The 13,694-nt window shown below is 34.8% G+C and overlaps 1 protein-coding gene and 1 pseudogene across 3 annotated transcripts; both read right to left on the bottom strand.

Moving 5' to 3' along the window:
- Positions 1-801: 801 nt before the first annotated feature.
- Positions 802-10,549, bottom strand: LOC140813339 (RNA polymerase I-specific transcription initiation factor rrn3-like). 3 transcript variants are annotated; one of them, XM_073171842.1, is made up of 16 exons: positions 10,451-10,549; positions 10,247-10,352; positions 10,056-10,139; positions 9,902-9,973; positions 9,743-9,814; positions 9,391-9,648; positions 8,464-8,580; positions 8,267-8,380; positions 6,940-7,062; positions 6,799-6,867; positions 6,569-6,672; positions 3,286-3,369; positions 3,093-3,180; positions 1,925-2,044; positions 1,580-1,764; positions 802-1,279 (listed from the first exon to the last, which is right to left on the bottom strand). In XM_073171842.1, exons 2-16 carry the CDS (start codon positions 10,331-10,333, stop codon positions 973-975), a joined length of 1,884 nt encoding a protein of 627 aa, XP_073027943.1. In that variant the 5' UTR covers positions 10,334-10,352; positions 10,451-10,549; the 3' UTR covers positions 802-972. The 3 variants fall into 3 exon arrangements, with proteins under 3 accessions (XP_073027943.1, XP_073027944.1, XP_073027945.1); XM_073171843.1 differs by having other exon boundaries at positions 10,446-10,543; XM_073171844.1 differs by lacking the exon at positions 9,391-9,648.
- Positions 5,258-6,562, bottom strand: LOC140813340 (large ribosomal subunit protein uL29-like; annotated as a pseudogene).
- Positions 10,550-13,694: the final 3,145 nt, after the last annotated feature.

Raw genomic sequence — 13,694 nt, 5'->3', positions numbered from 1 at the left:
TCGAGTTAATCTTTCATTTTATACTAATGTGTCGTGTGTGGTAAAATAGGCCATTCTCTAGTCCTATGGAGATCTACAAATTAATTTTCCTGATCACTTTTCCAAATGTCTAATAACATATCAAAATATAAAAAGCGAAGCATCAAATGATAATCCATTAGGACAAAAAATTTAAACCATCAATTTCCTGCTGCCAGCAAGAGCAACCCGTACAGATCTTCTAAAAGGATGGAGATGGTTTGACTAAAAGCCTCGTTATGGAATTTATTTCGGTTAAAGAAATCGATAACATAATAATAAGAAATTAATTAAAGTAAAAAGAAAAAACAACAAATTTCAGAATAGACAAATAACTGAACTTTCACCAAATTACTTTGTGTAGACCAAAATCAGTGAGTTTTGAGGGCATTTGTACCTGATATTACTGTGTCAACCAAAATTCCATGAAAATTAACTCAAACTCAAATTTACGTGAAATACATTGCCAGGATAGGAAACCCATTTCTTAATAATTAAAATAACCACCGAAAAAGAAAATTGAAGTTTGATTTTGCCACATGTTCTGCCTCTCATGCGTAGATGAATATGAAAGTAACTGAACAAGTAACCTTATAACATCGCAATTGAGAACGTGACAACGGGCAAAAGTGGTTTTTTACAAGGAAAAAACACTGGTTAGGAAAGTTATTTTTTAAATTTAGAGACATTTCAGCTTCTATGATTAGTGAAGTTGGGGTACCACGTGGATATGCATTTGGCTCTCAAGCACGTCGTTTTATTAAAACTGCTGTCCACATAGAATAATTGCAATTTGACGGCTTTTATATATCTGTCTTGCTTAATAAATAGAAAGAGATACTGATACAACACTTTGATTCAACAAATATTGTTCAACCAGAACTTGTTTTGCGGGACAAAATCGACACCACCAACAGACGAACGAGACTGACTTTTTCCTAAAGATTTGACAAATCACAGGGACTCGGGACTAGTAGATGGTCTGATTTTCGAGGGCATCTGCATAAATCTCTGCACACTACCTCCAAATTTACGGGATGTATCACCGGGCGTAATGGACATTTTGTCTAGTGAGACGTCAAATTCGTCAAGATCAAAAGCATCCTCGTCGGAACTCCTGGCACGGCCAGCGATTGGAATACCTACCCTGTCATAGTCAGCAAAAGCCTCTATGTCTTCTTCTTCGTCTTCATCACTCGTGCCTTCTTCGTCGTAAGTACTTCTCACCATCGACCAGGAAATATAATTTGGCCGAATATATCTTCAAGTAAAAGTGTGAAGGAAATAAGAACAAACTTTAAAACAGACTCCATAGGGGATCAACAGCGCAGTCGTCCCCCAAAATATTTCGTGTAATTTCTAAAAATTTGCGTGTCATCAATCTATAGATGAAGGTATCATTCTCATCAAAATCCTCGAATTATTTTTTGTGAGTAATTTCTAAAAATTTGCTAGTGTCATCAATCTAGATGAAGGTATCTTTGTCATCAAAATCCTAGATCCGACCCAGATTATAGAAGTAGATGTATGGGAGAATGAGTAACAAAGACAAAAACCAAACCTGTCACATTTCAATAATAAGCATGGATCAAAGGGAAAAAACACATCGAGTCTATCCATCCCACCAAATGCACGTGAATGTTCCGATTCTAGGAGGCCGTGGTCAGCAAAGATTTGAGGCAGTGAAAATATGTGGTGGTCCTTCGCCAACCGAAGAAATTCTTCTACTATTGATGGCAAGCATACCTGGACAGAAACCAAAACATGGAAGACCAGAATCAAGATCAACTAATATGGTTAACTTAATCAGAAATTCAGTCAAGGACAGAAGAAAATGACAAAAAAAAATGAAATATTACTATTGAGCAAATATCATACATACGACTCATGTGCTCAAATTTTTTACCTGTAATGGTTTCAATGGGTGCCCAAGGATATCGTCAATATGCATATGAAGTAGTTGTAATTTCAGACGAGGAATCGCAAGCATTTGTCTCATGCGGAAGCACAGTATATACATAGTGGCCTACATAACAGAACAGTTGAAAATCATTTAGAAACAGATTCCTCGCACGTTCCTCGGAAAAATAAAAGCATAAGTTCACAAAGAACTGGTAACATAAGCTATCACCACAGCTACATTAGGGGTACAGGTACCTGTCCCCTTTAAGATCATAGAACCATTGAACGACAACACTCGTCACTCTTGTCAATTTCACCACTTATCCGGATTCATACTTAAATAGGTTTCTATATCTCTAGGTTAGAATAGAAATCCAAACACGTAGAAGCGAATTCAACAAAATCCTCGGTTTCTCCTTTGACTCGGTTCCCCAAGCCCCCAATTAATGGATGGCAAAGAAACTTAACTATCGCCACTAAAATATGTCACTGGCTGGTTGTTCCATTAGTTTGAAGAAAACATGTTAACTTTATTTCCTTTCTGGGGGTAAAAAATATCCTCCTCGTCTCTACTTTAAGTTAAGGTTAGTTTTTTCCAACCATTTTCTTTGCCTAGCCTAGTATAATTAAAATAAAATAATTGCCTATAAGCGAATCCCTAGTTTTTCATTACTGAGGTTTTTCTCTCTCCATGTATTCTGTCACACTCACAAATCACAACCCATCTCTGAAAACTGGCCTTTCGCATTTATTCCTTCTGATAAATCTCTCATCCTTCATCGCCACAATTTTTATGTTCCTTCCAGACTCCAGTCACATCAGAAAAGAACGTCACAAGATAGCTTTGCACCATCTACTTCAGCCATAACCATAACCATAACCATCACCATAACAGTGCCAGGTGTAGTTTCAGATCAACAATGGCACAAACGATTTCTTTTCTACATTATGTCTTTATAGCTCTACCAATGAACAGACCAAACAACAATTACAAGGCAGGTAACCCATCAACAGGACAAGAATATGAAGGAGATCTGCGTTAACAATAACTCGGACCAAGCAAAGCATACCTCCTCTAAAATTCACAAAAGGGAAACTAAAAATAAAAGAAAGTAATCGAAACTTAAGCTTGTGATGATTGGGAATAGCTAAATAATCAAGGAATTACACACCTGGCATCCAGCATAAAAGACTTTATGCGCTTTTGGATTAATGTCACCAACCTGCTCCTTGCAGTACACATAACACCAGTTCACCACACTGCAATGTGAGAGAAATGGAGCAGTCAAAAATTTGCATCTTGTCCTTCAATCCTTCTCATTCAAGAAGTAAAATGTCAGACGTAATAAGAGGTTGAGTATCAACCTTTCCAGTATAGTTGCAATAAGTGAGATGTCAACAAATTTTGCGCGAGCCAAATAACTAGCAAGATATGAAACAGCACTCATTCTGCATGTAACAATAAGCAGGTTACATATCTTGATAAGTCGAAACATAATAAGCTCAATGATAACTAGGAACAATTAGAAAAGGTGAAAAAGATGTGTTATATGAGAAAATAATACACTGAGAAAGATGTAGATAAACCTAAACAAAAGTATTTACAAATTGAAAAAAGAGCTAATCTGACTAGTGATAATCGATGCAACAAAATTTACATGGTAAAAAAAATTGGCACGGTCCATTAGCAATCGGATCGGAGTAAAACATTAAGGCAATGAATATCAGGAAAAATAACTTATATGGCAGCTAACATAGTTATTTGAGGCGCAAGTCACACTAAACCGCTAGGAAGCCTTGGGCCTGAGACGCAAGGTGGAAACACACGCTTTATCCAATTAAAACGCAATTAACATACATTTAAAAATTCCACACATTTAGTGCTTTATACTACAATATCATATAAATTAAATATATTTCACAAAGATATCAAATTATATAAATAACAAATCCTTTAATAAAAAATATTGCGTAAATCATAACTAAATAAAAGCTTCAACATCTCCACATTACCCCAAAAGATGTGCCAAAAAATCAATGTCGTAAATGGCGTGAGGTGGGAGGCGAGGCTGTTGCGTAAATCATAACCAAATTAAAACTTTGATCATCTCAACATTACCCTCAAATATGTGCCAAAAATCAATGTTGAAACTGGCGGAAGGCAGTGATGGGGCATTCAATGACCGCCTACCACCTCGGTACCTTGTTAAATGATGGAAAGGTATCCAGCAAGCACAATAACAACTATGATGTAGGAGCCCTCTCACCTAATACCTGCTACTAATTATTTCAAGCAGCACTACTATAGAATTCCAGATCTACGAATAGCCGCGGGTAAGCACCTTTAACAAGCAAGTAGCTAGCTTTCACCTTAATTAACAGCAAGGCGCGAAAGCCTTCGCAAGCAGATTAAATCGGATCTTAAGTGAACATTTCTAACCACAGTTATTCCTAGAGGCCATTGATCTTTTACCAATCCAATCATACAACTTAGAATGGAAGAGAAAAGATTGGGGGCTCTCGTTTGCTCCTATTCACAACTTATCTGAAACAAGAGAGACGTTTTTTTCCTCCCCACATGGGTACAAATGGATAGTTCAATGTGCTCATTGGCGCCTAATGTGTTATTTATCTATCTCTTGACTCGAAATGGGAAGTATTCAAATTGGATCAGTGATCGATTTCTAGGTTTCATCGTAAACCTAATTGGTTACATGCAATTTGCCCATTTAGAGAAGAGCGGATGAAAAGGAAAGAGATGAAGTTTGGAACATAGGACAATTCCTTCTGTCGTGCATCCTCGATCACTGCAACCTCAGATGCTATGTTTCAATTTCCGATTATAGTATTGAGCGAAAGGTTACACCTAGAGGTGACCGCCCGGCACCGCCTATGCGGTTGAAATTTTTTTTTTATAGACGATTATATATAACCATGCAATATAATTATATAAAATCATATTGTTTATGTAATATATGTAATTATGTTCAAAAAAAAAATGTAATATATGTAATTAAAAAATGTTTATGCATAAAAAAGTTTAATACATACAATACAATCCAAACAACATACAAATAAATATATAAATGCAAACAACGTACAAATAAATATATAAATTCAAACAAGAAGATAATTAAGGTGGTAGATGGCGACGGTGGTTGGACTGGTTCGAAGCAGTTGATGGCTTATGGTATAAGCGGATCCTTGAAACCAAAAGTCAATATAAAAGAAAGTGAAATGTTTTTATTATATCTAGGGTTTTTTAAATTAATTGATTTTGACTGGTTTTTAAATTATTTGACTTTAACTAGTTGACTAGGATTTTAAATTCACTGACCGCCTTCGCTGCCCGCTTTGCCCGCCAGATAGCCTCGGAATGCCTGTAGAGACCGTCTTAGACAAAGGCGGGACAGTCGAGGGCCGCCTAACGCCTAGGCAGAACACTGCAAAAAATACAAAAACACTCTCAAGAAGAAGGCTTCTTGAACTTTAATAGCATATTTCCTCACACGAAAGTACATCTCTTACTTTTACTGTTTTTCTGTCTTCAAAGAAGCCTGGTGTTTAGTGAGACGGCAGCAAATGGCACGTGTCTTCTTGGGTTGGGATGGAGATCAAGGGGCAAATATTTCTTGTTCTTGTACACTCTCAGATAACAGCCTTCTGCTTCTGAGATATAACGGTCAGAACCTGGGCAATGGAAAATCTTACCACCTTAATCTTGGAAAGCTTGTTCAGAGTGCTGCCGGTGACCTTCGCCACTCGCAGCAACACCAGCTCCGCTTTCAGATCTTTCAACTGCGCCAAAAGATCCGCCTTGCCTTTCTGCCTCAGCTCGTGCACCTTGGCCCAAGCCATGTCCCGGTTCCTCTTTATCTGGATGATTGTTTCAGTATGCGCAGAAGGGTCCAAATGCACGCAAGGTTTCCAGTTATTAAATTGTTATGGGCTTTACTAATTGGACTTCAAAATTGGTTGGGCTTGGCTTATTAATTGTTCCAAGCCTAGTACATTCATAAGGCGCGCTTTTTTGCGATTCACACAGGCCGTGCGCCTAAAGCGCGCTTGTCTTAAGCCCTACCCAGGAGGCATGGGCTGCGCCTGCCTTCTAGGTGCATGGGGTGTGCCTGGTTGCGCCTGTCTCCTCCTAGGCACAGCCAGGCGCTCGCTTAACAACTATGCACCTAAGTTACACACTTCTCCAGAACTCACTCCGAGAATGTAAGTCAAGTGTTAAACCCCTTCGGACCCTTCATTTTTTGCTACTAGATAATTTTCTGGTAGGAACTTGTTATATTATCTGATGGACCAACACATAAAAAATTGGACACATTTACAACAAAATTGAGATAATAAATGAAATTTTGACTTAATTTGCAAGTAATGAGTATAAAATATAATACGCTTTTTCCCAAGAGTAATAGGTTTTTTGATGTGGTAATTTCAGAAGTATCTACAATTGACCCGTAGCATGCCATTTGCAGATAAAAAAATATACAAATACATAGGAGTTGAGCAAAGAACATCAAAATTTCATTGGCACGCTTCTCAACAAAAATAATATTTAATTTATACAGTACAGTATGAACATTAAAAATAAAGCTTAAAAGAAACCTTAACCCTTACCTCAAAGAACCTTAAGCCTTACCTCAGTTCAGGATTGAGACCACTGACAAAGGTATTTACAAGCATGCTGACAAAATTTTTTCCACAACTTTCAGGATCCAGAGAGCAGGCGTAGAACATGATAAACTACAAAAGATACATAGCAAATATAGTCAAAAGTTAATGACAGCTTCCACCAAGTAAAAATGTAAATGAACAAAGAATTGATGATAAATTACAGTATTTTAAATTATCCAAAGAAATGGTAAATACCTGACAAAATTTTGATTTATAGGCAGTCAATATAGTTATCCGAAATGATTGGAGAAGAGTCTCAAACACCTTAAACATCATTACAAGGTGAACAAGGTAAGAAATCTGCATCATTAAAATGGAAAACAACATAGATTTTACCTGAACTAGATGACCACTCTCACAACTGGTTTTAAGATGTTCAAATACAAGTACCATTAGATTATCCAGCTTTCTAGCAACATCAACTCCACTAAACCTTTGTATCAGACTTTCCCAATCAAACTGGCATATAAATGAGATTATATTACAAAAATGATCCATAAATAAGAAAAAATAGTCCATATAAAATAACGTTACTGGAACGTGTCTATGTTTTGGTACAATGTTAAAGATTATCCAGAACCAGAAACTTCTTTCGCTTACAGTGACTTTGACCCAATAAGTCAAACTCAAGTTTCCTAAGGTTATTACTTCAAATTAATATCATTGTCTATAAAAATAAATGGAAAAAAAAATCATGTTATCAATCAACATCTAGTAGACATTTATTATGAAACACCAAAAGTGTGGATCAAAATGAGGCAGCGTGGGACTAGATAAGCAATATCACCCCCACGATTAGATAAGTAATATCACCCCCACGGAGCCCATTACCGGGCAAATCTGAGCCTGGTGGAGGCCAGGTAATTTTTTTTCTTTGATTGCAGTAGTTTGTACTTTTGAACCAATTTTTTTTCCAACTAAAGTATTCATTGCAAACCCACACTATTGTTATTTTAATCTCAATTTTCGAATAAAACAATATTTTTTTCAACTAACGTATAATTACAAACCCACTCTATTGTTATTTTAGTGATCTAATTTATTATAACCATTTTCAATATAAGCTACTTGAAATCAATATTTGACTTGATTCGTTTTTTATTGTTTACTTATAGGAAGCACTAATTTTCATATAAATATGTATTATTAATAACATCAAGAGACGCGATAAATTTTAGTCATGCAATGCACACGACAAAAAAAAACTGTTGTTACAACTTCCTCAGATAGCCATTTCTGTTTTTACTTAAAACACTTCCTGAACAGAGAAGCACCCTTTTTTCCTTCAAAAACAAAAAAACAAAAACCAATTTTCCAAAACACAAAATGAAAATAAGAAAAAAAAGACATTACCTAACAAAAGGACTTAATTGAAGCCGAAAATCGTGAATAATCAATAATGTCTAATTGAGTTTATTCTGATAGTTTTTAGATAGAAAAGACATGCTCAAGCCTATATTTGTAAATTACAAATAACAAGAAATGAAGAATAACAAAAAAGAATCTTCTTGTCAGTTCAGCGTAATAAAATCAGAAAACAACCTGACTAACAAATGTAATGGATAAATGATAACCAGCAAACCAAAACTCATAGCAAAGGAGGTGTATGTAATCAATAAAAATATAAAGTCGTAGAACCAAAAGAAAAGGAAGGAAAGAGCACCTCATTATAATCTTGTTGAATATGATCAATAGGCACTTCAAAGGTTTCAAGTTCCAAATCCGACTTACCCTTATGAAAATCATCCTTCAAAATGTCACTCCAATCTATTTCGACCTACATTGAGGACCAGCGAATTACCTACTTCAGATCAGTGAAAAGTCTTCAAGAATTAATTTCATTCCTTTAAACAAACTTACATCCAAATCTCTAAGGCAATCCACAACTGCAAAAAGCAGCATTGAGCTTCCCACAAATTCACTAATCCTACCAGTCAGCAATCTCAACATATTCTCCATGTATGTCTCAATGAAAACCTAAAGGAATGAGATATCACGTTACAATAACCATACAGTAAATAGAAAAGACAGCCACGCCAAGAAACACATCTGAAAACAGCTTCATGCTTTCATGTCTCCGCTCAATTGTAACAGAAATTAAGGTTGAGTAAACTACTATTCTATTGCACTCAGCTAAATGCTTTTGCAACATAAAGAGATTAAAATAAAGGCATCTGATCTTCTTAGTCAATTCCAATGCCCTAATAAACTATTAAATATCAATGAAATCTCATGATAATTCTGGGAATTATGTAATGGGAAAAGAATGTCAGTATGTCACTCATCATAGTGCATGTATCAAGCACAAAGCTCAGTCTGAGGCACCTTTATCTCAACACATTCTTCAATTACAGGCCATGACAGGGGACAATAACTCTCACAATAAAAATTTCATACAGTAACTGAACAATCATAGGCTCTAAAGACTAACACGGGCATACTGACGCACTAATATTGAATTCATCTGTCCGAACTTGACCAAGTGGTCACTCATGAAGCCAATGCTACCGGGCATACTTGCAAATAAAATTATGTTGACTCTATCGTTACTAGTAAGTGAGGCCAATGAAGTGTGAGAGAAGTACTGAAAGCCTGTTTGGGTAGTTACAGCTAAAAACTTTGGCTGACCAATACTGTCGCCTCCGAAATCATGTGACAGATAAATGTTAAGAAAAATAACAATCTTCAGCGAGTTCTCAAAGTTATTGTGTTTAAATTTAGCTAGATCGCTAAATTAACGCAATAATAAAAAGTAACAATAGCCAGGAATTGTGTAAATGATCTTACATGTTCCTTCATCTTTATGTTTGGCATCCTATCTATGACTATCTTCTCAAGCTTCCTAGGTGAATGCACAGGACTCATCCTGGCAATATTTAGCAAAGTTGAATGGACACGATCAAGAACTTGGTTCTTCTTAGTAAGCCCACGTGATTGCTTTAATAAATCCACAAAATAAGAAGCAGAAGAGGGAGAAGTTGGTGGCATGAAATTGATGACAAGCATTTCCAAACATAAATCAACATATTCTCCTCTTGATGAAGCCTATTAGAAGGTGGAAAAACAGCCGAATGGTCAATAACAAAATATGTCAATAAAAAATGTCAGTAAATAGATAGGACACATACAACTAGCATACCAAGTGTGCGAGCAGCTCAACCAATGCATCCATAACATCGGTATCATAATTCCACAAGCTCATTCCAGATATCTGAAGTACCAAAAAATATTGAATAAATTACAAAGTAAGTCACAGCAAGAGTGAAAAACAAAAGTTAATTCAAATTAATGAACTTACAGCAACAAGAAGAGACCGATGGTGGGTGATGTCTATGTAACGAACAGCTCCAGTCACAGCTTTCAAACATGTCTGCCAGTCCATAGAAAATATTAACTCATAGGATAATCTACGACGGATACCCACAAATTTACTTGGAAAAACAACAGCTTACCACAAGAAGGGCCACCTCCTCAGAAACAAGACGTTCTTTACGGTACATCACTGCAACAAGCTGGTTATAGTAGTCGAAGTCGCCCTAAATTAGGTAAAATTTAGCATCTATTAGTAGGATTTATAGTATAACTCAATAAGATTGATTGAATGATAACAAAAAAAAAAACCCAACAATCATTCTGTGATTACCTCAGTTGCAGCTTTAAGAGCACTCCTAATATGTTCATCCAACTCAGAATCTGTGAAACTTGGTTCACACATGACGGGTGCTCCCATTTGTATCTTGTAACCTCGGCTAAAATAAAAGAAAGACGACAAATCAAAAATCAAAAATGAAAACTATTAAACGAAAGAGAACACTGCAATAATTAAGGAGCACTATACAAACCCTACAAGTGAACTTGCAAAGAGATGGAAAAAAATTATCGCTGTGCAAGTTGAGAAAGGTAGCTGCTCTCTGTGTGTAGAGTTTTGTAGAAATAAAGGTCTGCCGATCAGGGTTTTTTTTTTAATAATAAATAAACGATGGTGGGTTTCACTTTGTTGGGCCTGAAATAATAGGATGGGCTTGTGTTATCTAATGTGGGCAAAAAATATTTGGCCCAACAAAATTAACATAAGCGCGCTTTTTTCGACAAAAAAGTCTCTCTTTTCATAATTATAAAAAAAACAAATTGAAGCAAAACTGAAAACCAAATTAACTTGAAATTATTATAGTTTGATTATTTTTCTATTTTTATATTTTTTAATTCATCAAATTTGAATATATTTTTTAGTAAATAGTTGATTAAAAAAATTTGTATATACTTTAAAATAATTTAATTTACAACTCAAAAAATTAGCAAAGTTATAAAATCAAATTTTAAATAAATCAAACTCTACTAAAAAATTAAACTGACCCAATTATCAAATTATATAATTCTAATCTCGGAAAATTAGACGAAAATCATAGAAAACTCAATTTATAATATCAAAAGAAAAAATCCAACGCCGTGCAGGTTATATCGGTTCAATGATAAAACCAAAGGCAAAAACTTGTGTGAGACGGTCTCACGGGTCGTATTTTGTGAGACGGATCTTTATTTGGATAATCCATGGAAAAGTATTACTTTTTATGCTAAGAGTATTACTTTTTATTGTGAATATGGGTAGGGTTGACCCGTCTCACAGATTGTGATCTGTGAGACGGTCTCATATGAGACCTACTCAAAACCAAAAGGCCACATCCGGTGTCTTCTGCCATGAGCATGATCACATGAGGACTATAAACAAGACCTTATCTTGTTTCCCAAAATATAATTTGATTCTAATTAAATATAAATCAGATAAATTATACAAAATATTGTACAAGCACGCAATACGTGCGTTCATGCACTAGTTTCTACAATGCGTTTGTGGGTCTCTTGACTAATTATTTTTTCCGTATGGACGAATGTTGCTTAATGTTTGTTCATCTACATAAGAAATCACATTTTTCTTCTTTATGTAAATTCAACAACAATGTTATACTCTTCAATTGTTGATGTATAGTTTTCTTGCACCCAAAGAGTAGCGAAAGTTTAGAAAAGTGTTTTGACAATCAAAACTTTCTTGGACGTTGTATGATTTAAATAATTCATAGGACGTTCAGATTTGATTTACATTTGCGTTTAAGAATGATGAACATCAAACCAGTCAGAGATTATTGGAGTTAGTTCTTCTTGTAAATCTATATGAACGACATACTGAAATCAACCACTTTCTTCAATATCCTGAATCAGGTCCATGATCAGAAACTGAATTCCTCGTATATATCGCAATAGAAATCTAAACGAAATTTGTGTCGATAGTTGATTACTGAAATTTCAAAAGTTTCAGCGGTGGTGCAGTGGCGCGGGGGTGCTTCTGGAGGAAGGGGTTCAGTCGTGTGAGAAGAGAAAGGGAGAGAATTTAAAACTTATGTGTAAATTATATTATTTCATATAACTCTTAAAGAATAATTTATAAATTTTAATTATTGATCTAATCAGGACTCTTCTTGAATCAATATACAGTATTTTCATTATTCAAAAACTCTCATGTAGGTATTTCTCAATCTTGAACATAGCATGATGCATCATTAAATTATTATCGACTTTTGATAACACACACATATATGCTTTAAATTAAATAATTTTTTTAATTACTCAATTAATTATTTATTAATTAATCTATTCTAAACTCTTATAGAATATTTTATGAGATTTTTTCATTTTGTAGTCACTGATATTAATTTGCTATTTAATTAGTATAATCTAAATTTACTAAATAAATCATTGTGAACTTATTATAATCTTGATCGATCATCAGACAATGCCGACGCATCGAGGGTACAAATCTCGTTCACATAAATGAAAAATTAAAATTTTGAAAAATATAATTTTTCACTGATTCATTTTTTGCAGCTACCGATTTTGATAACGTCTTTACTAAAACAAAGAGTTTCGCTCTCCTTACCTAACTCGATGTTAAGTTATCTTCCACAACTTCCATTATATGGAATCAACTTATAAACTCTTTTATAAACAATCTGTTTGACCTTCAACAAACTACAATCGTCAAATTCAACTCTTTGAATTTGACTATCTCAACGGAAACATATAATACAATATTTGTGTGACCCTTAGTGGTTCAGAGATACAATAAGCCATGAGTTCATAAATTCATGTGATTCAAAACAACATTTGTTCATATTTGGTCTTACCCTAATTAGCCTCATTCTTTTATCAACCACTTGATTAAGAACGTCATAACTCAAGTCTGATTCACCCATCGGATCATGGTAAGAGCATCATGATCTCTTAGGTATCACTGATAGTGCCTACAAAAACCTTAAGTTGTGGTTAGCATATAATATAGTCTCTTCAACTCATATATCCGATCAAATTTGCAACCATTGATATATCAAGAGTTGCAAATGAATTATATAATGATGTGATGTATATTTGACAAATAATATTAACATGGTATGTGCAATCGAAGAAAGGTCTTCCAAAAATGCACATGTCTTACTCTGACCAGATATTCTTTGCACTATTAACTCATGAGATCACATATGATATCTTCACTAATAGGTGAGCGGGTGAATCACACTACAATCCATTGAATCCTATATATTTCGAAACTATACTCAACTCACCACATGATAACTCTTAACAGAGTCGGTAAAATGATCAAAGTGTGTGCTAGCACGTGGAGCCTCCATATTGTCCCAGTTCAAAGGACTAATTATATACAAACATAACGGCATATTTTTTCTACTCGATAAGTGATAACCAATCGGAATATCAGAGGAAGGGTTGTTCAGTACATCATCAGACGATCACTCGACTGTATGAATGGACATCTACATGCCTTTACCAATGAAAGATGACATTTACATCATAGATGTCAGTCTCAGGCTCGAACGACCTTTATCCTTATTTTAGATGGCTGAATCGACTAGGAACTAGTTTATAATATACAACATATTTCTTAATGAGTTTCATGATTTTACGTTAAGAGACAGATCTTATGATACCTATTGTATATTCAAAGACTTTATCTATGCAACTGCATGAATATACAAATAAAGCAAATAGAATAATTAGATAAAATAGTAAAATATTATTAAAATAAA

The sequence above is a fragment of the Primulina eburnea genome, chromosome 14 (assembly GCF_022965805.1).
Source record: "Primulina eburnea isolate SZY01 chromosome 14, ASM2296580v1, whole genome shotgun sequence".
NCBI classification, from domain to species: domain Eukaryota; kingdom Viridiplantae; phylum Streptophyta; class Magnoliopsida; order Lamiales; family Gesneriaceae; genus Primulina; species Primulina eburnea.
The sequence above is the reverse complement of the archived record's forward strand: the minus strand, read 5'-3'. Positions and strand labels throughout refer to the sequence as shown.